The sequence below is a fragment of the Ricinus communis genome, chromosome 9 (genome assembly GCF_019578655.1).
Source record: "Ricinus communis isolate WT05 ecotype wild-type chromosome 9, ASM1957865v1, whole genome shotgun sequence".
NCBI classification, from domain to species: Eukaryota; Viridiplantae; Streptophyta; class Magnoliopsida; order Malpighiales; family Euphorbiaceae; genus Ricinus; species Ricinus communis.
Window position 1 is genome coordinate 26516476 of NC_063264.1, and position 24746 is coordinate 26541221.

Genomic DNA, 24746 nt, shown 5'->3' on the forward strand with positions numbered 1-24746 from the left:
TATTGCAAAATATGCTTGCTTCCTAGGTATGCACAAGCTTTTCTGTATAACTTTTATTAGACTATAAAATCCTTTATCACAATGAAGATCCCTACAAATAGCAAAAAAGAAAAAGAAAAAAGGAAAGAAATTACTGTTGACATTTAAATGTTTAAGGTTTAAGACTTGTAGACAGTTGATAATTGTTACTATTTAACTAATTCCTATTCTCCCAGTAATTAGAATCCAAAGTGACCGGATAGAGATCTTGTTCAGACGTAGAAGAAGCTACCCAAGGCCCATCCAGTGACATGCTCTGGATCTGACTTTCACTTGTCTTATGCTCAATGCTGTGTTGGAAGTGTTTACTCATTGCTTCATCCTTCATTTCATCAAATGAAGAACTTATTTCCTGAGTGAAATCTTGAACAACAGTCTTTCCTTCAAGCATACTCACAACTGAAGACATTGCAGGCCTAACTCCTGGAGAAACACTGGCACATTGGAGAGCCACATTGATTACAGTCATCACCTCTGCTTTGTTGTAGTTGGTCCCCATTCTAGGATCTACTAGCTCTAATAGACTCCCTTTCTCTTTTAAAACAAGTGCCTGGATAACATGTATAATTATGCATAGTTGGGAAAATCTTATTGCCTTTATTGCAAGAAAGGGCACTATATGAATTCATGATTTGTCTTGTTGGCATGTGGGATTGCCTTTTCATTATAAAATTTATTAGCACACATCATTCTATTTCTTTAAGAACATGTCTGAATCATATATGACTTTGATATTAAAAATTTTAAGAAGCAAAAAGAAAACTACAGCTAACAACAATTTTAAGAAATAAGAGACTCGAGTTTTACCCAATCAAGAAGATAAACACAGTTTTCCTTCAAGTTCAGTCGGTAACTAGTGTTGCTCCTTCCACTAACAATTTCCAAGGCAACAATTCCAAAACTATACACATCCGCTTTATCAGTTAAATGACCTCGCATTGCGTATTCAGGTGCCATGTATCCACTGCAAAAATAAAAATATCATAAATCCAAAATGACGGGCATTACTGTTATGGTAACACCGAGAAGCCATAACTTTTGTGTAGAAGACAGAGTTTAACTTGGACTCTAGGAGATAAACTCTAGTAAGTAGTGTCTGAAGTGTCGAGATTTAACTAAATTGAAGAGCTACACATTTATTTTCCTCCATTTTGGTTCTCTCACTTTAGTTGCATTCAAGGAAAAAGTAAAGAAGAGGACAAACATTACAATATATTATAAGCACAAACTCACAAGGTTCCAGCAACCCGGGTGCTTATATGGGTGTTCTCTTCTTCGTCAAGCTTGGCCAAACCAAAATCAGATATTTTGGGATTTAAATTCTTATCTAACAGCACATTAGTGGCTTTGATATCTCTATGTACTATCTTCAATCTTGATTCTTCATGGAGAAAAGCCAAACCTCTAGCTATTCCAACACAGATCTTGTGTCTAGTAGGCCAGTCTAAATCCAACTGGCATTCTTCAGGACCTAAAAAGTTCATAAAATAGAGAATTAATCTAAGATGGCTGATATGTTCTCTCATATATATATATATGGTTAATTATGGCTTTAGATTCTACCAAACAAAGCGCGAGCAAGGCTGTTATTTTCCATGTACTCATATACTAGCAACAATTGATTTTCCTCAATACAACATCCGTAGAGCTTTACAAGATGAGGGTGCTGCAAAGCAGAAATCATGCCAATCTCATTCACAAACTCACGATTTCCTTGCTTAGATTTTGACGAAAGCTGCTTCACGGCAATTATGGTGCCATCTGAAAGAAGGCCCTGCATTAAGGAAATTTGTCTTAACTTGCTCCACAACAGTACTGCAGCCAAGGGTAGATAGTTTTCTTTTCCAATGAATATAATGCCTAGCAATAGCATAAAGTGAATTCATATTTGATACCTTGTAAACAGAACCAAAACCACCTTCTCCAATTTTATTGTCAAGATTAAAGTTGTGTGTTGCAGCTTTGATTTGCTTCAAGGTAAATGAGCCTGTTTGTAAGTCTAGGCCCTTTAGAGCTGTTAAAGAAGAACACTTTGCTTAGTAATATGTAAAGATTAAGAACTTTGATTTTATCCGAACACAATTACTATGTAACAATTTCTATTGCAATATCAAGTTTCAAGTATATATTCCACAACCAAAATGTGATCACACATGCAAAGTCTTGGGAGTGAACAACATTGCAAAGAGCTAAACTGTAGAGAAAATCCTTAGAAATAGCAATGCACATGTTTCTATCAAGTGACGAATACCTTGATCCACTGTATCTTTTTGTCCCAGACAGCCTTTCCACCAGAGAACACCCAAAACCAGGAAGACAACAACTACTACAACAATAACAATTCCAGCCACAGTACCTGTAGATACACTACTGCTGCTATTCTCTGAAGGAGGTTCAAAATCTACATGAACAAAGAATATAAGAATGATAGGCAAATAAATTACTTTTGTTAAGTCAATTACTTAATATAAGGCATGACAATCAGAAAATATTATTAACTTCAGAATAATAAGAAAACAACTGCTTTCCCTAGTCATATGCAGTTGAAGGGTTTCTTACTTATCCTGCCTACAAACTTAAGACTCTATGATAGAACCCTAAAGTTTTAGATTTCATATTTGAGGCTTTTCAATATTTTAGAGTACATTAAAATTTTATTTTCTAATGATATTTCCAATTATATTAAAAAATATTCTAATCTTAGGATAGATTTGATTTTTAAAAGCAAAAGGAGAAGAAAAGGAAGACTCTTGCTAGTCTGATTGGAAAGGCATTCTCAAAATAGAAGAGGATCTCCCCCTACTTGTAATAAAGAATTGATGTGTTGTATTTTTCTCTTAATTACTTTTTATGATTAGCTATTATTGTCACATGCCAATATTTCACTTACAAAGTAACTAAATTAAAACACAATTAAAATTGAATGATTGAGATAAAATATATTAAAATTTTATGACCAAAATTAAATTAAACTCAAAATTAAGTGACCATTTATATCATTATCCTTTGTGAAGTTTATAATTAAATTAAACTCGACTTAAATTCCATTTTCTAGTTTGGATAACTAATACAGTTGATAGCATTATAATATAATAAACTTGATAACATAGATATTGACATAATTAGTAGGTTCTAATAGAGAAACATAAATATACATATAAAATAATTAGGAGGTTCTAATAGAGAAACATAAATATACATATGAACCTTTAGTACGTTTAATGAATAAAGAAAAAGGTTCTTTAAATGTATTTTTGTGTATAATTACTACACTAAAAGAAATTTATTAAATGGTGGGATGACATATTAATTAGTGTGATGCTACTTAAAATTGTGTGAGATAAAATCAATATGTCTACCCCCACTTAATATTTCAATTAAAAAAAAAAATGTGACTTCCCCTTACCATATAGACAAAAATACCCTAAATTAGTAAAGTCTTTACTAATCACCCTAAAAAGAAAAATATTTTTAAAATCATTCTAAATGATAATTTTGTATCAATTCAATTCATCCTAAAATGGAAAAATGCCCTTCATATTTATGTGTTCTAACTTCTAAATTCTCTAAAGGTGAAAAGCATATTACAAAATTTAGATTAAGTAGAAATGGTGAATATCATTTAATGAAAGAAAAAATTAACTTACTAGGAGTGACAGAGATGGCTGATATAAGAGGACCATATATTCCTCTAAGTGGAATACCAGTTGTCCCTTTCCCATCCCAATAAAAGCGTATCTCTAATGTATGATTTGTCACAATGGCTGTAAATTTTTTGATAATTGCCTTACCAACCCCACCTGCATCATCTGCAATATTGAAATCCTTCCCCACAAGTTTTCCCTGCCATAAAAATAATCCAGTTGCTGGTAACAATATTAAAATGGTTCATATTAAAGATGAAAAGAAAAAGCAATATACTCTCTACATTAATTGATCATAAAGCAATGAGTTACCTGAATGTAAATATCAAACATGCGCCTACCAAGGCTGCTATATGTGTTGTCAGCAGTAAATATTATTTCTGCAAAGTGGAGGTCAACTGTGTAATTCCCATTTCCCATACAGAAGCCATAATAAGTTAAAGAGAGCGGAGAAAGGCGTGCATCCGTGTATAGTGCAGAAATGCCTGAAGAGAGTTTAGTTGTGTTTGTCCAGGTGTACGAATCTGTTGGGCGATCATCGTCCAAGAAATGTCCAGTGCTGCTAAATGCCCAGTTAGTTCTACTCTGGTAGAATCTTGAAGGCCCTCCTGAGTCTACATCTTCTTCATACGTGTTTCTATTAATAACAGCTTCCTTCCCACCACAATTTATATGGAAGGAATAGAAATCTAACACCAGAGTAAAATAAATCAATTACAATGGAAGAGAAACACAAACATTGCTTAGATGAAAAGAAAAAAAGAAGAGAAAATGATCAAGGAACTCTCACTTTATGACAGAATAGGAGATAAAGTGTAACTCAGGGTGAGGGCTAGAGAACTATCGTAGAGAAAATGACCAGGGGACTCTCATAAGCTCTTACACTAATTTTTCATACATTAAAACGGTAATCCTAACTAAACATGCAAACTCATAATTTATAGAAAGTAGCTTTCCACCTATTTCAGTAAACATCATACTGAAAGCTAATAACTAAAGTGAAATTATCATTACAACAAAAAAATAAATAAATGCTTTGCATCAAACTACTAAGTACTTAAGTTCAAGTCTCATTATACCTCAACATGTACTAGTTAATGTACGACTAGTTGGTAATTATTGTAGTTATTTAAATTAAGCTAAAAGGGCATTATATTTGGTTTTAAAGGAAGTGGCCTAACTACTACTAGCAGTGAGATTCTAAGCACCAATTCCTATGCAAATTATCAGCTCCACACAAACTTCTCTCTGTAAGGAACAAAAAGGTAAAGAGAACTTTTATCAAACATTTATCAGCACCAAAACAAATTATTGAACTTAAAGACACTTTATTCAGCTTATAACAAAAGACATAGCTGGATGTGCTCTTACGATCACCAAGTGAACCTGCCTAATCACTATCAGAGTAACCACACAATTTAAGATTGTTAGAATTAGAGTACCGAGAGCTAATTCCTTCAAATATCTCAAAATCTTTCTAGCAGCTCCAAAGTGAATTTTACTAGGTCTATGCATGAATCGAGACAATAAGCTTACTAATTTCAGCATTAACTTTAACACTCCCTGGTAATGCTGAAATTTACAACACCTAACATATTCCTTGAGTACTCTAACTTTGCTAAAGGTAGCGCCTTTGTGAATAAATCTGCCAACCACTAATAGGCAATCTTGATACTTCCCTTAGCCACTAATCCCCTTATAAAATGATGTCGAGTCTCAATATGTGTTGAATGGCTGTACTACGCCAAATTCTGTCATAGCAATGATTGACTAGTTATCACAAAAAATAGTTATGCCATCCGCTTGATTCTGCTTCATATCATTTAGTATTCATTGTAGCCATATTGCTTGACAAGCTGCTAAAGTAACAGCCATATATTTAGCTTCTGATGATGATAAAGCAGTAGATGATTGCTTTTTTGAACTCCAACAAATAGCTCTTGACATATTTAATCACGAAGATGCTACCTTTACCAATGTTTGAGTAGTTAAGGAATATGTTAGGTGTTGTAAATTTTAGTATTATAGGGAAGTGTTGAAAATCCTGTAAATTAGGGATTTGGCTTCAATTCAGCCATATCACAGATATATGTTAGGATTTATATTCCATGTAAATATAGATAGTCAACTCTGTAAATTAGGAAAGATAGGCAGCAGTCTATATTAAAATTTATTTTTTCCTTTTTCCTATTATTCCTCTCCTTATTTAAAAGGACTTTACACTCATTCAAAAATCAATCAAGACCCTTTTTCTTGAATATTTTCTAAGTAGGTATTAGAGCACGGTTTCTCTAAACGTGCCTGAAACCCTAAATTTGCTTTTCTGTTTTCCTTTATATTGTCCCAAACTTGTTAAGCCATGTCTGAGCTTACGTTAGAAACCAACCAAAGTCATGTTATTGCTATTCAAACAATAACTCTAGGACCTAGCCACATCATTCTAGAACTCATTCTATCCAAATCACCACTATTCGTTTAAATGGTGATAATTTGCTTCACTAGTCTTAATCTGTTCGGGTGTATATTTGTGAGCAAGGGAGAATTGGCTACATTACTGGGGACAAGAAAGCTCCAACAACAGGTGATGCACTATACTATATGGGATGCTGAAAATTCCATGGTTGTGACATGGTTAATCAATTCCATGGATGAAGATATCAGTTCCAATTATATATGTTATCCTACTATAAAAGACTTGTGGGATAATGTCAATCAGATGTATTTTGACCTGGGTAATTAATATGAGGTTTCTTAATTGACTCTAAAATTAGCAGAACTCCGACAAGGCAATGACTCTGTTACCTAATACTTTAATTTATTGAAGAGATTGTGGCAAGATCTCGACCTATTTAATACATATGAGTGGAAGTCCATTGATGATTGCAACCACCCCAAGAAAATGGTGGAAGATAGTCCCATTTACAAGTTTCTTGTAGGCCTTAAGGATCATCACCAGACCTCCTCTCCATTCTATTAGTGAGGTTTTTGCTGAATTTAAGAGGGAAGAAAGCCGAAGGAATATCATGCTCGTAAAAAAAGACCACTGGTGAGTCAATTGAAAAATTACTAGCACAGGGGTGATGAGAAGTCATAGGTTTGGTGCAATTATAACAAAACGCCACGGCATACCCATGAGACCTGTTGGAAAATTCATGGCGAACCTGCCAATTGGAAAAGCAATAAGCAAGGAAAGAAGAGAAAAACTGTAGGATCCTCACTGCCAATGAGGCTAAGTTAAGAGCAAATTGATCAATTCTTAAAGGTGATAAAGAATGATTCTGCATCTGGTATACCTAGTGTTTCTTTGGCACAAACAGGTAAACATCCTAAAGCCCTTCCTTATCCAAATTTCTTACCCTAGATTATAGATTCTGAAGCCTCTAATTATATGACTAGCCTTTCTGATTTATTCATTACTTATTCCCCTTGTTCTGGCAATGAAAATTCAGATTTGTTGATGGTAGATCTTCACCTATACCCAGGAAAAGGACTTATGAAACTGACTGAAAAAATTTACCTTGATTATATCCTTCATGTTCCTAAATTAGCTTGCAATCTTTTGTCTGTTAGTAAACTAACTAATGAATCTAATTTTCATATTACTTTTTTTGACTCATATTGTGAATTTCAGGACCAGAATTCGAGGATGATGATGGGGCATGTTAGGATGGTTGAAGATGTTTACTACTTTGATGAAATCTCTATTAGTAATAAAAAAAGCTTAGGGGTTTAATAGTATTAGTTCAATTTCTATTCGAGAAAAATCATGCTATGACATCTTAGATTAGGACATCCTAGTTTTATTTATTTAAAAATTTTATTTCCAGAATTATTTAAAGGAATAGATTATTCTTTTGTTTAATGTGAAAGTTGCATTTTGAAAAAAAAATCATCGCTCTATATATTTACCAAACTGTATTAAGCTTCCAAACCTTTTTATATGATTCATAGTGATGTTTGGGGTCCCTTTAAAATTTCTATAATTTCTGAGAAAAAAGTGATTTTTTACATTTATTGACAATAATACATGTTTGTGTTGGGTTTATTTGATGAACAGAAATTCTAAAGTGAAAAATTTGTTTAAAGGTTTTCACATTATGATTGAAAGTCAATTTCAAACCAGAAATGGTGTTTTACACTTTGGCAATGGGATATAGTATTATAACGAACACTTGGGTATTTTTTGAAAAGAAATGGTATTCACCACCAATCTACTTGTCAAGATACTTAATAAAATGGCGTTGTTGTACATAAAAATAAACATTTACTTGAAGTAACACATGCCGTAATGTTCTCTATGAATATCCCAAAATATTTGTAGGGTGAAGTTGTTTTGATAGCGTCTTATTTGATAAATAGGATGCCCGCTAAAGTGTTAAACTACAAAATACCATTTCAGTGCCTAAAAGAATACTTTTCCAAAAATAGGTTCCATCTGAACCTACCTATTAAAGATTTTGGATGTACTGTATATGTTCATATACCAAGTCCAATTTGTTCAAAACTTGACCCACGAGTTATAGAATGTGTTTTTCGAGTTATGCTTCACATAAAAGAGATTATAAATGTTATGATCCTCAAACAAAAAAATTTCATGTGAGTATGGATGTATCTTCTTTTGATAAACAACCCTCTTTACCCAAAATTCTCTTCAAAGGATAAAGATAAGATTATAGACAATTTTTGGGATGTTTGTGTCACACTTCCTACTATAATTTGCCTTATACAAAGATCACATATTTTTTATAATTGTCACTTAAGAGAGTCAGGTTCTTTGGTGCCAAATGAAGAAGTTTCTCGTGTAAGAGGAGAAGTACTACAAACTAATCAAAATGATCTGAATCCGGAACTTCAAGTTTATGCAAGGAAGAAATTTCGCTGAAGGAATAAAGACTTTAATATCAACTCTGCACAAAACTAGTCTAAAAACTTGAGAAATGGTACTCTAAGTTCAGGTAATCCTATTCTAACTCATGTTATAATTCCTTTAGCTTTGCCTAATGATTCACTTGTTGATTCTTCAGCTATTCTTAATAATTCTTCAATTATTCCCGATGTTGATATTCCTATAGCAATTAGGAAAGGTGTCCAAAGTTGCATCAAACATCCTATAACAAAATATATCTCATACAAAAAACTAATAAAAAACAATAAAGCTTTCACATTTAGGATTTCACACTTGTTTGTTCCAAGAAATATAAGTGAAACATTGGATTATACGAATTGGAAATTAGCAGTCATAGAAGAGATGAATGCTCTAAGGAGAAGTGGCAATTGGGAAATAGTTGATCTACCTAGGGACAAGAAAATAGTAGGGTGTAAATGGGTGCTTAAAGTAAAATGTAAAGCTGATGGGAGTGTTGAGAGGTACAAGGCTTATGGTTGCTAAAAGCTTTACTCATACTTATAGGATTGACTATTAGGAGACCTTTGTTCGTGTGGCTAAAATAGACTCTATCAAAGTCCTATTGTCCCTTGTAGTAAATTCAGATTGGCTTTTATACCATTTTGATGTTAAAAATGATCTTGAAAAAGAGGTTTTCATGACCTTGCTACTAGGATTTGAAAAGAAACTTGAGAGTGACAAAGTATGTAGATTGAAGAAGTCCTTGTACGGATTGAAATAGTCACCAACAACATGGTTTGAATGCTTTGGAAAAGCAATTATTAGTTATGGCTTCCTTCAAAGTCAGGCAGATCATACTATTTTTATAAACACTCAAAAGATGATAAAGTTGCAATTATGATTATGTATGTTGATGACATTATTTTAATTGGTAATGATAAGACAGAGTTGGCAGCCCTTAAAAAAAGACTCGTAAAAGAGTTCCAAATTAAGGATATAGGAATCCTGAAATACTTCCTATGAATAGAGTTTGTAAGATCTAAAGAAGGTTTTTTGTTAATCAAAGAAAATATGTACTTGACCTTCTTGGAAAAATAAGTTTACTTGGTTGCAAGGTGGATGAAACTCCCATTGAGCCTAATTTGAAGTTTCATGCTGCTAATGTCAAAGTAGTGAAGGACAGGGAACAATATCATAGACTTGTAGGTAGATTAATCTACTTGTCTCATACGCGACCAATTATTGCTTTTACAGTTAGCTTGGTAAGTTAGTTTATGCACTCACCGAGGTTAGAGCATTTTGAGGCTATTTATAGAATTCTGAGATATCTGAAGGGGACTTATGGCAAAGGCATACTATTTAAAAAACATGATCACCTAAAAATTGAAGTCTAGATTGATGTAGATTGGGCAAGTAGTGTTATTAATAGGAGATCTACTTCAGGCTATTGCTCTTTTGTTGGGGGAAACCTAGTTACTTGGCGAAGCAAAAAAATAAAATGTGGTGGCTAGAAGTAGTGTAGAAGCAGAGTTCAGAGATACTGCCCATAGAATTTGTGAGGCAATATGGATCAAAAGAATACTTGAAGGATTGTAGTTTATCATTCAGCGCCAATGAAAATCTTTTATGACAACAAAACTGCTATCTCCATAGCTCATAACCCAATGTTACATGGTCGTATAAAACATATAGAAGTGGACAAACATTTTATCAAATAGAAGCTCGATGCTGGAATAATATGCATGCCCTACCTTCCAACAACGGAACAAATTGTTGATGTTCTAACGAAGGGACTACACAAGAAACAATTTGATAAATTAATTGAAAAGCTGGCTATAGAGGGCATCTACAAACCAGCTTGAGGGGGAGTTTTAGAAATTTTGTCAATCAGGGATTTAGCTTTGATTCAACCATATCACAAATATATGCTAGGATAAGATAGACAGCTGTCCATATTTAAATTTGTTTTTTCCTATTATTCCTCTCCTTATTTAAAGAGGATTTTTTACTCATTCGAAAATCAATTAAAATACTTTTTGTTGAATGTTTTCTGAGTGGAAGTGTTAAAGTTAATATTGAAATTAGTGAGCTTATTGTCTTGATTTATGTTGTTAATAATAGTTTGGATATAAAACCATTTTGAACCTAATCCTTACCTCATAAAGGATCTTCTCAATATAGAAATAATTCTTAGACTAGTCTGCACTGGTTCGAACTTGTCTAAGCTAGAGGTCATTTGACCAGTAGTAGATCTAAGCAATTGAATCTACTACTAGCGGACCAGCCAATAGCATTTGAATCTTAATTCTTCGTCTTCTTTTTTAAACAAATATGACTTATCCCTATTGTTTCTACATATACAAATTTAAGGAAAAAAAATAGAAAGATTAATATGCTTAAGCTCTCTTTATATAAATATATAAAGACGAAAAGTATGTGCGTGTGTCTGTGAAAGAGAAAGAGAGAGAGAAAGGGAGTCGAGGAAAGTAATGAAGGATTAGTTCCATTTTTTATTACTCACAAAGCTTTGGTGCTCTAATACCATAAAATAAAGTAATGGTTGTAATCACACAAATACTAAATTTGTGTAATTAAGGCCATTAATTATCACTCTATGCATGCTACTTCGAATCTAGATGTGCCACAATAATCCTAAATGGAAAAAGTGTGGTAGGCTTATTATATGATGATAGATATAGACACTTCTCAAGAGTATTTGTGAATGCAAAAGTCTGAATATAAGCTAAGAGTAATCATGTTGGTGTTGAAGAATGATATTTACTAAGATCCTTTTAAGGTTAGCTTTCTTGCTTTTAGAAGGAAGCAGGCTATTTAATAACATGTTGAATGTATCATAAGAAAATATAACCTTCTACATCTAACTTATCCACTTGACTTACTTTTTGGACAACGATGACTTCTTAGGCATGAAACAATTTCCCTGCAGCATGATGCAAAATATAAAAAAAGTCAGTGTTTTGAGCACGAGCTACATGAAATGAAATGGAGAAAATAGATAGGAAAGATAAGCATATGATGTGAAATATTTAGATTTTGAAAGAAAATAGCAATAAAGGACTCACGTTGCATTTTCCATCGAGGAGCTCCCAAATAAGTTTCTACATAAAGTAGCAAAAGTAGAACATTTAGCTACAGTGAAGGATAGCCTGGGTGAAGAAGTGGTTTGTGAGAGAAACAATGTCAAGTGAGTTTCTTACATGCTCCGTTGTTGACATGTACTTTGATCTATGAAATTATTGTATGAAAGGTCACTGCAAAAGCATAATAATTGAGCTATTATCTTCTAGTTTACAGCAAAAGAATAAGATCTTTCTATTATAAATACTAGTTCATAATTTTATTTGCCATTGTCACTACATAAATATAAATAATAAATTAGGCTTCATATTCATACAATTACATAAATAATTAAAAGGTAGAGAATAAGGAAGAGAATGTCACATATTATTTCCTTTTTGAAGTATCCAGTCAGGTACTGTTCCATTAAGTCGATTTCCAGTTAAGTATCTGCAAATAAATGTTGAGATCAACGAAAATGTGCTCTATCCGCTACGAAAGCAAAATAGTTTTTAATATACTAATTAGATGTTGAGTTTAGATATCTATCATATGTTCCCCTTCAAGCATGTTTTTGTTCAACTAGTTTTTCGCTAGGAGACTATTCTTTCTACTAAATGTTAACATTGGAGGAAGAAAATAATTTTCAAGAATCTATTCATGAGCTTCTGTGTTATAGGAATAAATACAACAAATCAATTATGTACATATAATCTTCATTTTACAACCTATAGTCTCCAGTATAACTGTTAGTAATAAGAACAAACTTATTTTAAATCAATTACTTACATATAATCTGCTTTTTGTATATTAGAAAAGTCACTTGGGATTCCTCCAGTTAGTTTGTTAAAGCTGAGGTCTCTGCAGGAGAAATGATAAACAAAAGCATTAAGAATTATTATATTGCACTAGAGAAAGAAACAACTTTTAGCAACTGAAAAAATCTATAACTAAAAGAAAGTCCATAGCTAAATACCATAAACGACAGGTCAGCAATAAAAAGCTAAAACTTTCTATTATTTTGAATAGAAATGAGAAAGGAAATTACACTTTTCAAATTAAAGAGAGAGAATAAACATAAGAGTTATATCTACTAACAAGGTTCTTAAGTTGGTCATTCCCCCAAGATATAAAGGCAGCTGTCCAACAATATTGCAACTCCTCAATATTCTACAATTCAAATATTTATGCATTATTAGAAAGAGAGAAATGATAGACAAGATTTCTTGATAAGAAAGTCTCCAAACTCACAGCGTTTTAAGGTTTTTCATACTACTCAAGGCTGGAAATGGTGTTTCAGTTCCATTACTCAAGTCACTGATTCTCCTGCATGCCAATAATAGATCATTTAAGAATTTAAGGATACCATTGCAATGAAAGGATTGTAACTTAAGTGAATAAAATAAAAAATATGAAAACCTCACTCACAGATCAGTTATGTTTGCCAAAAGACTAATACCAGATGGAACCGGTCCACTTAAACCACTCCCCTGAATTACTCTGGCAGAATCATATTTTGGTTCAGGTAAATGATCAAACACATTACATATACAGACTGTCTAAAATCTAAGGTAAAGAAGAAGCTCATTACAGTTTTTGTAGATTAGTCCAGTTTTGAATAAGATCAGGAATTTGGCCTGTGAACTTGTTGTCACCAATTCGACTGTATTATGCCATAAAAACACATATAGATATTATAAATAGGACTCAATTTGTGCAATTTACCAATACATCAGAAATTTATGAGACATGGATCAGAATCTTACAAGTCTATTAATGTGGTCAGCTTTGCGAATGTGGCAGGCAATTTCCCAGTAAAATTATTGGAGGTAAACAATCTATAACACCATTGAAGAGAAATGCAAAACCACAGTCCATTTGATTAAAAGAGTAATAAGTAATTACATGACACTAAAGCTTCATTTTGGTTAACTTGCTAATGTTATTTACATTCCCACTATTTTTGAAAATTCTCACGTACTTCCCTGCTAACAGATTACTTGACACTCATTATTTTTTTGGCGAAAATAGATAGGTCTGCAAGTCATTCTCATTCTTCTATCTTATTAGTTGAAATTCATTCTTTTTGTTAACTTATATTTTCTATTGCATCTTCCTATTATCCAAACAAAGCTCTAAATATACAAAAAAAATTGAAATTCAGTAGAAATGTCTAATATAAGGTCTTACAATCTCCTTATGCTGCCTAAATTTCCAAGCTCTTGAGGCAATTCTCCTGAAAATTGATTGAACTCGATCACTCTGTAAGCAATGAATTTGCACCCAATTACTTAAAATAGTTTCACATTGATCCAAAAATAAAAATTTAAAACACAAAAATGTGTAAAAGGAAAAGGGAATAATATTTTTGTCGGCTTACAATTCTAAAAGAGTAGTGATGTTCCCTAGTTCTCTTGGGATTGGGCCTGATAACCTGTTTCCAAGGAGAGAGCTGTAACCATATGATATACCCATCTTTCAGTTTCATCCAAAAGAACAAGGTTGTCAAAGACAACACATATATGTATATATGCATATAATGAAAGGGAAAGAAAAGAAATACATACATGTAGCGCAGTTGCATGGAACCCCATTCTGGAGGGATTGTACCGTTAAGGTAGTTTCGAGTGAGGTCACTGTATAATGTAGACACAGCAAATAAAGTTAAGAAACAAGAAAAGGAAAAAGTAAAAAAAAAGAAAGAAAAAAGCCTTGAACTATTTGAGAAAAGACGATTAAGCATCTATTCTTCATTTTGGCTCAATTTCGCCCTTTAGATTTTTAAAAGGATTCAATTAAACGCAATTTATTATGATTAACTCCTCCATTAGTGTGGAGCTCAGTAAAATCCATATGTATACTATGTATTTGAATTGAACGCCACTATTAAAAGAGGAGCTAAATGTTACAACCCACTTAATCCCATTTCCTGCCATACGAAGGAGATTGGCTTGCGGAACCTCTGTAGGCGTGTAATACAGTTGATGGTGAAACTGTAAGTCAATTAGAGCAACATTGGCGAGTGAACAGGCTCGTAGAGCAAGCCAGCCAGCCGGCCCGTACGACTGGCAAGATTGCCTAGGCAAGTTCTCCAGTAGTTGGACCAAGTGACTGGCCTGCCTAACCTCAGTTTGGTGGGGGATTTTATCCAAGGCTGCTAGACTTGTCTAGATTGTTCCCTTGCCTTGTGCAAGTGGGCTAACAGCCTTGGAAGCTTCTAGAGGACTTCAATAGTTGCACCCTCTAGACTATCTAGAAATCTATATACTACTCATGTAATTAATAATTAACCATATGTTAAGGATTAATATGAACCATATATTTAGCCCCCTTCATTTGGAAGGAGGGGAAGTTTGTATCCTTGTAAAGCTCTCTTATACACACTTGCTTATAATAAAATTCTCATTTACCTAAATTACTCCATGTCCCTTTTGCTCCTAGCTAAACCTTATATTCCTAAAGGCTTACTTAGCATCTTCAAAGGCAAGATAGTCTAAGTGCCATCGGGTTATCTATTGTGAACTCTAAGCCCATAATAAGTGGTATCAGAGCAAAGGCATTGTCTTAGGTACTTCTATATCTCTTCTCAGCTACGAGCATGGCAACCGAAGAAGTTTCTACTAATGTTGAGGTGCAAAAGCAAGCACATGGGCGAGAGGAACAACGTGTCCAGACAAGGCGGGGAAAATCCAAGGCTACAATCGCAGACTCACGTTGAAAGCCTGGAATAATGCGTGTCTGATGTCGAAGCACCTATTTGGAGACCTTGGCAACTAGTTTGATAATTTGGTGGAGGAAAACGCTGAGATCACTAACGCTACCAAAAAACCATATTTGAAGAACTTGGCAGCACCTTTATAAAGGAGCTTTCGGATCTACGAGGTTTTGTTGAACGAGAGCTTCGAGGGCTTCATTTAGAAATTGAGGAAATCCATTCGGTATGGGAATTATATTACTGCACTAGTAGCCCTACTTATGCTAGGACAACTACTGCGGTACCGAACCTGAAAAGTTCCCAAGCCTACTATATACAACGGCTTACGTAATGCTACTGCTGTAGAGAATTTCCTATTTGGCCTTAAGCAATATTTTAAGGCCATAGATGTAAATGACAACTTTTCAAGGGTTCATAATGCCCCCACTTTCCTCCGCGAGACTACCTAGTTATGGGGGCGTAAGAAACACAACAAAAGAGAGAAGGGTATTTGTTGTATTAATACTTAGGAGTAGTTTAAGGCTGAGTTACGAAAGCATTTTTGGCCCCACAATGTTGATAGTGAAGATACAGGAAGTCATGATGCCTAAGGCAAACAGGTAGTATCTCTGACTATATCAAGGAGTTCACTATCCTCATGCAAGAAATTGAGAATATATCTTACCAAGACTCTCTTTTTTACTTCAAAGATGGATTAAAGGATTAGGAGAAGGTGGAGTTGGAGACGTGTGGAGTGCAAACTTTAGATGTTGCTATTTCAATCGTCGAGTCACTCACTGACTATTTTGCTCATTCCAAAGAAAAGAAGCCGAATTCAGGTAAGAGTAGGGGAGACAAGAGTGGGCAGAAGAAGGACCAAAGCCATAAAAATGGAGGATAATAGAAGCCATCTGGCAGCGGCTCTAAGTATGAGAAGCCTTTTGGTAGCAAACATGATGCTCCAAAGCCGCCTAAGGCCTATTTCATTTGTGACGAAGCGTATTAAGTAAGGGACTGACCCAATAGGAAGACCATCAATGCTATGGTTGTGGAGTTTCATAAGGATAAGCCCCAAGAGGAGAATTCAATGAATTTGGGCGCGATCTAGCAACTAGGTACGTTACACGAGTCCTCTTCTCCAAATAGCCCTAACGAAAATGGCTTGTTATATATTAATGGCATCATTAGTGGGAAATTGGTAAATATGATGCTGGATACGGGGGCGAAGCATAATTTCTTTGACACCCAAGAGGCCAAACGACTATGCCTCAATGTTGTCAAGAAAAATGGAACCATCAAGGCTATCAATTCTAAAGCTCAACCCATGAGTGGCGTCGCTGAATCGGTACCTATACAAATTAGTGATTGGTGCGGTATCCTTGAATTTATTGTTGTGCCTGTGGATGACTACATATAGTATTGGGTCTAGCTTTCTTTAATAAGGCTCATGCCTTCCCCATCCTTGCTATGAGTTCCTTTATTCTTCTTGAAGAATCTAGAACCTACAATTCCTTATTCTACTGCCTTTCTGCCACATAATCCCTACTAAATGAGTAGAAACCAAAACCCAAGTAATTTCAACTTTGCAGTATAAAAGGGGTCTTAAGTCGGGGACAAGCTATCTAGCAATTGTAAAGGAACTCAACAATGTGGAAGATGTGGTTATTTTCAAAGATTTATTGCCAAAATCAATGCAGGCTATTCTTGATGACTACAAAGACATCATGCCCTTAAAGCTCCCTAAGAAATTTCCTCCAAAGTGAGAAGTGGACCATTAGTTAGAGCTGGAAATTGGTGCCAAGCCTCTTGCCATGGCACTTTATCGTATGGCACCTCTAGAGCTGGTAGAATTAAGGAGACAACCCTAGGACCTTCTAGATTCAGGCTACATCCAGCCCTCCAAGGCCTCTTATAGTGCGCCAGTCCTTTTCCAAAAGAGAAATGATGATCTCTTCGAATGTGTATAGACTACCGGGCTCTAAACAAGATCACTATCAAAACAAGTACCCAATTTTGTTAATAGCTGATCTCTTCGATCAATTGGGTAAGGCAAGGTATTTCTCTAAGCTTGACTTGCTATTTGGTTACTACCAAGTTTGCATTGTTGCTGGAAATGAATTAAAGACAACATGCGTGATGTGCTTTGGAGCCTTTGAATTTCGAGTCATTATCGTTCGGCCTCAATAATGCACCTGCCACCTTTTGTACTCTTATAAATAAGTTGTTTCATCCATTTTTTGATCGCTTCATGGTTGTCTATTTGGATGACATCGTGGTGTATAGCACAACCTTGAAAGAGCATATGCAGCACCTCAAGCAAGTCTTCCAAGTCTTCTGTGATAACGGTTGTACATCACGTTGAACAAATGCTTTTTTACTCAATAAGAAGTGGAGTTCCTTAACCATAGGACAAAGGACAACAGGCTAATGATGGATTCAACAAAGATGCAGGCCATCCAAGAATGAAATCTACCCTCAAAAGTCCCGGAGTTAAGATCATTCCTTGGGTTGGTGAATTATTATCTTCAATTCATTAAGGGGTACTCTACCATAGCTACGCCTTTGACTGCTAACATTCTTTCGACAAACTAAAAAAAGCTATTTCAGAAGAACCGATCATGGTGCTAGCTGATTACTACAAGCCATTCGAGGTTGATTCTGATGCCTCAAACTATGCCATTGGAGGAGTGTTGATGCAAGATAGTCATCTAGTTGCGTACGAAAGCTCAGTGAGACGGAGCAGCGCTATAATGTCCAAGAAAAAGAAATAACTGCCATTATCCATTGCTTACGCACATGGAGGCACTATCTTTTTAGTAGTAGATTTATCGTCAAGACAGACAATGTCGCGATAAGCTACTTTTAGACATAGAAGAAGCTCACCCCTAAGGAAGCCTGTTGGCGAGACTTCTTGGCAGAATTCGATTACTAGCTGGAATACAAGCCAGAAAAGGCTAATCTAGTTACAGATGCCTTAAGTAGGAAGGCCAAGCTTACCGCAATTCGCATGAGTACTCTCCGTAGTAACCTCCTTGATCATATCAAGCAAGGCCTAGAGCAGGACACATTGGCAAAGAATTTAATGAAGCTAGCTAGTAAGGGGAATATGTGACGATTCTAGCTAGATGATGGGATACTACGAACCATCGATAGTCGGCTGTTTGTGCCAAAATGGGGAAGCCTGCGTAATAAAATCATCAAGGAGTGTCATGACTCTCTATGGGCTAGGCATCCAAGTATGACGTGCACCCTTACACTTGTACAAGATTCCTATTATTGGCCGATATGCAGGATGATGTGGAGGCCTACGTTTGAACCTACCTCGGGTAGCAAGTCCCAACAGGCTTGTTGGAGCCTTTGCTTATTGTTGAAAGGCCGTGGGAGAGTGTATATATGGATTTTATTATTGCGTTGCCCAAGTTTGATAGCAGCAGAAGCATTATGGTGGTGGTTGACAAATTCAGCAAATATGGCACCTTCATAGCAGCTCTAGTGAACTATAAAGTTGATGAGGTGGCTGCTTATTCTTCAAGCACATAGTGAAGCTGTAGGGTGCGCTGCAAAGCATCATCAGCGATAGAGACCCCGACTTCACGGGAAAATTCTAGCAAGAGCTATTCGAGCTTTTGGGAATTGACTTAAACTTTTCCATAACCCCCAAACCGATGGCTAGACGAAAAGGATAAATGCCTTGTTGGAGCTGTACTTGAGGCATTGCATCAGCACGCACCAGTGAGATTAAGCAAAGTTGCTCAACATAGCCCAGTTCTCATATAACTTACAGTGTAATAAGTTGACTAGCAATAGCTCTTTTGAAATTATCATGAGAAGACAACCAATGACTCCCAATGCCATAACCTCAACTTATAGCGAACAAAGCCCTACCCTTTCCAACTTACTAAGAATTAGCACGAGGAAGCAGATATAACGTGAGCATGCCTTGACAAAGCCACCCGAAATGAAGAAGTGGGCAGACACAAAGAGGCGCCCTAAAGAGTATTCGAAGGGTTATATGGTTATGATAAAGCTCCAGCCCAACCAGTTTAAGTCCTTTCAAAAAGTACACAAATGGTTAGTGTTAGAACCGCTTCCTACCATGTAAAGCTTCCTCCAAGGCTCAAGATTTATCTAGTCTTCTATGTTAGTGTTCTAAAGCCATTTCTTAAGAACAAGGAGGATCTGAGCAGAGGAAAGTCAAGGCGGGCACCCATCGTAGTCATTATTAAGTATGATAAGGAAGTGGAAGCCATTCTTGTGGACAGAAAAATTCGAAAAAGGGGTGTTCCTAACTACACTGAGTACTTGGTAAAGTGGAAAAACCTCCTCGAGTCTAAGGCTAATTGGGAGCACGAGGATCTTCTTTGGCAATACCTTGACCATATTCAATGGCACAAGGAAGATGGCGCGACCAAGGCGTCGCATGATTGAGTGAAGGAGGGTGTTACGACTCTCCTAATTTTTTTTGCCTGCCATGCGAGGGAGATAGGCCTGCAGAACCTCTGTAGTTAAGTAACATAGCTGATGGCGAAACTGTAGGCCAATTAGAGCAGTGTTGGTGAGTGAATTGGCCCGTAGAGCAAGACTGCCTAGGCGAGTTCTCCAATAGTTGGGCCAAGTAATTGGCTAACCTAACCTTAGTTTGGTAAGGGATTTTGGCCAAGGCTACTAGACTTGTCTAGAATGTTCCCTTGCCTTATGCAAGTGGGTCGACAACCTGGAAGCTTCTAAAGGACTTCAATAGTTGCACCCTCAAGACTATTTAGAATTCCTAATTATCTAGAAATCTTTATACTACTCATGTAATTAATTATTAACTACATGTTAAGGATTAATATCAACCACATATTTAGGACAGCCAATGACTATAAATAGGCAACCCCTTCATTTGGAAGGAAGGAAAGTTTGTATACTTGTAAAGCTTTCTTGTACACATTTGCATATAATAAACTTCTCATTCACCCAAACTATTTCATAACCTTTTTGCTCCTGGCTAAACCTTCCATTCCTAAAGGCCTACTTAGCATCTTCAAAGGCAAGATAGTCTAAGTGTCGCACGGATTATCCGCTGCGAACTCTAAGCCTATGACATAAACGTGTTAACAATTTGAGTTTAATTAAACTTATTAAAGAAATAGCAGTGAAATTGAGATAAAATGAATAATAAGGGATTAATTGGCTTTTCCCTAAATAGTTGAAGAGTTTTTTTTATACTGTTTACCATAAAGATAGGAGAATAACCAAGTTTTCTTAATAAAAAATTGTATGTAGTTTCGATTTTAATTAAAATTTGTAGTATATTCTGATAATAACTGTTAGATGGTGCTTTTAAATCTCTTACAAGAAGTGTGCTTTATAAGCATCATGTTAGAGAAAAAGTGTATCGCATAAATAAATGAATAAATTGAGTTATGTAAGCACCATATCAGAATTTGACAATGTTATAGCAATATAATGGATTTCCATAACCATAGAAACCACACACGATATTTTTATTTTAGAAAAGAAACCCATCTTAAAATTAGAAACTCACTAACCCACAAACATATTTTTTAAAGTTTATCCAAAAGTTAAAAAAAAAAAATAATAAAATAAAAAAAGTAATTTGTATGTTGAATGCTTACATTAGTTGGAGGAACTGAAGCTTGCCCAAATCAGTAGGGAGAGTGCCTTGGAGATTCTGTGACTTGAGAACTCTGATTTCGAACAAAAATTGAATTTTAACGCTTATTATGCCACATTTCATTTGTTAATGATGTTAAAAGCATGCATTTTAGAATACATACAACGTTGGATAAAATAATTTAGATTTATTGAACCATCTCACATCATATGCATGAATTATAATCTAGGCATGCACTACTAGAAATACAACAATTAACAATTTTATTTTTATCACTAAAACTATTGTCACATATAACCTGTCATTATCAATTTTTAACCAATCATTGTGTTTAATAAATTACTTATTTATAATACAATATATGATATTGACTTAAGTTGGTGTTATAATTTGGTAAGCCCTTATTTTATTCTTTTTTTTTTTTGAGAAAACCTTATTTTAATCTTTCAATTAACTTGAAAGCCACTAATATTCTTTCCTTAAGTGTTTTTTCTAGTAAAAAGATAATTATAAAAAATAATTTATATTATAGAAAATCAATAATTATACATATTAGTAAATTGCTAATTAATAAATGAATCAAATTAAAATGGCTATTTTTTTACATTATGCTTGTATAATATGATATGAAATACGCCCTAGTTAAATCTGGCCATTATGGATCAATTTTTAAAGAAAAAACCTATTTTTGGGTTATTGTACTTTTTTACTTTAATGATTGATTATTTTAATAATTTTTTGTATTTTTATTTTTATCAAGAGCGTGTTTACAGATGCCATTAGATATACCAACAAAACACTTAATCTTGATTCATTAAATTCCTAAGAATTTATTTTGTTTAGAGATATCTCTAAATTTTTATTTTTGTATTTTTAAGTTCTTACATAAATATCTATTAATTTTGAGAGTTTTTATTCAAAAAAATTTAAAAATAAATAATAAAATTAAAAAATAATGCGAATGAGGCGAAAGATGAAAGTAATATAAAACTATTGAAATTGAGAAATTAAAGAACAATTTAAAAATTTAATAGAAAATCAATTTTTTTCTAGAATTAATTTGTCTCTAGATGTAGTGTCATCTTTGTACTATGCATGCAATTCAAAAATCAACTCCTAAATTAATATACAATAATTTATTTCAAAAGATCATATTACTATATTCTTTTTGGATGATGTATTAATGAATTGCTGAGATTGACATTTATTAAAAAAATTATTATTATTTTGTTTAGAAATTCTTTAGAACTAAAAATCAGTTTAGAAATTCTTTAGAATAAAAAAGAACTAGTCATTTAAAAAATTATTGTTATTTCGATTATAATATTAAATTGATAGATATAATTTAATAAAATATTTAATTTCTAATATTAATTTTAATATTTTAAAAAAAATAGCAAACTAATTATTTTTAAATGTCTTTCTTAATTTCTTAAAATTCTAAAATTTTTTAGTGCAATATTTAAAAATATTTCTTATTGATTTTAGTATTATATAATTTAATACTATAATTGATATTACTCTTTTTAGAATTAAAAATTTATTATCTAATTAAAAATAAATTTATTATTGAATATATATTAAGAATATATTTTAAAATGTTATTTTCTAAAATTAGAATTATTATCTAATTAAAATTTAAATTTATTAGTTAATAATATTAAAATATAATTAATATGCTAATTTTTAGAATAGAATTAGTATCATTATCTGATTAGAGAAGTATTTATTAATTAATATAATATATTAAAATATAATTAATATACTATTTTCTAGGATTATAGTCAATGTTTAATTAGGAATGTAATTTATTAATCAATAGATTAATAAAAGAACTATAAAATTACACATAAGCTAAAATTTTACTGTGTCAAAAATAGTACACATGTCAAAATAAAAATCTTACTTATTAAAAATTAAATATGTATGAAAAATAATTAGGTCTCAAAAATTATATATCTAAATTTTAAGAACCCAATGAACTAAGTGGAACAACTCATTGTCTTGATATAATTTTTTTATATTCACTTACATTAACAGTATTTGTATGAATATTTTAATAAAAAATTTAAAAACTATAAAAATAAAAATATAAAATTTATTATAATACAATCAATTATTATAAATTAAGTGAAATAAATTCCGAAAGTAGATCCGCAAGACATGGGTTTTCCCATTTTTAGAGTAATGAAAGGATTGCCCAGCAATTTAGATCATGGAGACAACCTGGCCTAAGTTTATACTAAACCCCAGTGATGTGGTGGATATTGATTACAAGTTTATGTATTCATAGATCTATTTAAAGTTCCGACCATTGTCACATCCGGGCCTAAATTTTGAAGTTTAGGCATGAGTCTGACCCATCTGGTTATGCCATCTTAAATTTTAATAAAATTTGGTCCATTTTAAAAATATAAAATGTTTTTTACAAATAAACATAAAAATTATACATCAATTTAACGTTTATTTGCATATTAAATAACTATATTTAGAAAAAATATATAAATATTCTTAAATGTCTTCTTTAATGAAAATTCAATTTTTTAAGTTTTATCAATGCAATAAATATGAAAATTATTTTAAGAATACTTAATATTTAATTTCTTATTATATCTAAATAAAATATGAAAAATATTAAAATAACAAATTAATACATTATTTAGTATAATTATAAATAATTATATATTTAGAAAACTAATTTATTAATTAACATAATATTAAAATATAATAGATATTATTATTAAAAATTAAAATTATTATTTAATTAGAAAATTACTTATTAATTAATATAATAATTATAAAATAAAAGATATACATTAGTATAATATTCACTCGTGAAAATATATTGTCAAAAGATTTATATATCAAAAACTAAATTGTATGCATATTAAAATTTTATTTTTATCAATTGTATTTATTAATATCAAAAATATAATTAAAACACTATTTCAAATAATTTAAAATTATTATATAATTAATAAATTAATTTATTAGTTCATATAATATTAAATATATAGCTAAAAATTTTAATTTTTAAAATTCTAATCATTATTTAATTAGAATAATATCTTATTAGATAATAAATTGATTATAAAATAAATCGACAAGTTATATATCAACATAAGTGTTTTAATATATATTTATATAGATAAATGGAGAGAGAGAGAGCGAGAGACGGACATTGTAATCACATGGCAGATGGTGCCGTTGGAGTAGGAACAATCACAGGTCACATTATTTTCTATCCCAGTCAACTCCTGTGCTGGATCTGTCCATCCCGGTTTGCCGGAGCACGGATCAACGTTAAAATCCCAGTCGTTCTTCCCTAGTGTGTTGGCGATGCCACGTAGAGCTTCCACTGTAGAAAGAAGAATAAAGAAAATACTAAGAAAAGAAAGAAGGCTTCAAAATTATACGTGGGTTAGCTAAATATGAAGCCCTCTGACCATAATAATTATACCTTCATCATCAGGTAAAGTAGCTCCAAAAGCCAAAATCAAAAGGCCAAAGAAAGTGAGAGAAGAAAGAAGTAGCCTAGAGAAGAACATGTCTAGCTAGCTAGCTTTGACGCTTAAGAATGAGATTCAACTTTTCATATACTTATACACAGTGAAATATATATCTGCACACACTTTCAATAAATTTTAAAAAATATTTAAATTTATTTTTTTATAATATTTAAATATTATTTTCTACGTGATTTAAATAAAGAATAAAAATATTTAAAGAATTATAAAAATAGAATCTACCTGTTTGTTAAATTAAATTAAATATTAAAATAATTAAATTTTTAAAATTTTTTAGATATTTAAATACATTTTCAAA

At 32.8% G+C, this 24746-nt stretch overlaps 1 protein-coding gene across 10 annotated transcripts; it reads right to left on the reverse strand.

Moving 5' to 3' along the window:
- On the reverse strand, window positions 1-24520 carry LOC8275909 (probable leucine-rich repeat receptor-like serine/threonine-protein kinase At3g14840). 10 transcript variants are annotated; one of them, XM_025158327.2, is made up of 24 exons: window positions 24382-24520; window positions 24102-24279; window positions 20923-20994; window positions 14175-14243; window positions 13988-14041; window positions 13798-13869; window positions 13374-13445; window positions 13199-13270; window positions 13036-13107; window positions 12859-12933; window positions 12706-12777; window positions 12397-12468; window positions 11992-12057; window positions 11748-11801; window positions 11613-11648; window positions 11430-11470; window positions 3996-4372; window positions 3687-3882; window positions 2291-2440; window positions 1935-2053; window positions 1603-1813; window positions 1273-1510; window positions 847-1003; window positions 1-589 (listed from the first exon to the last, which is right to left on the reverse strand). In XM_025158327.2, exons 1-24 carry the CDS (start codon window positions 24467-24469, stop codon window positions 197-199), a joined length of 3006 nt encoding a protein of 1001 aa, XP_025014095.2. In that variant the 5' UTR covers window positions 24470-24520; the 3' UTR covers window positions 1-196. The 10 variants fall into 10 exon arrangements, with proteins under 10 accessions (XP_025014095.2, XP_002524514.2, XP_048235061.1 ...); XM_002524468.4 differs by having other exon boundaries at window positions 13988-14059; XM_048379104.1 differs by lacking the exon at window positions 12706-12777 and having other exon boundaries at window positions 13988-14059.
- Window positions 24521-24746: the final 226 nt, after the last annotated feature.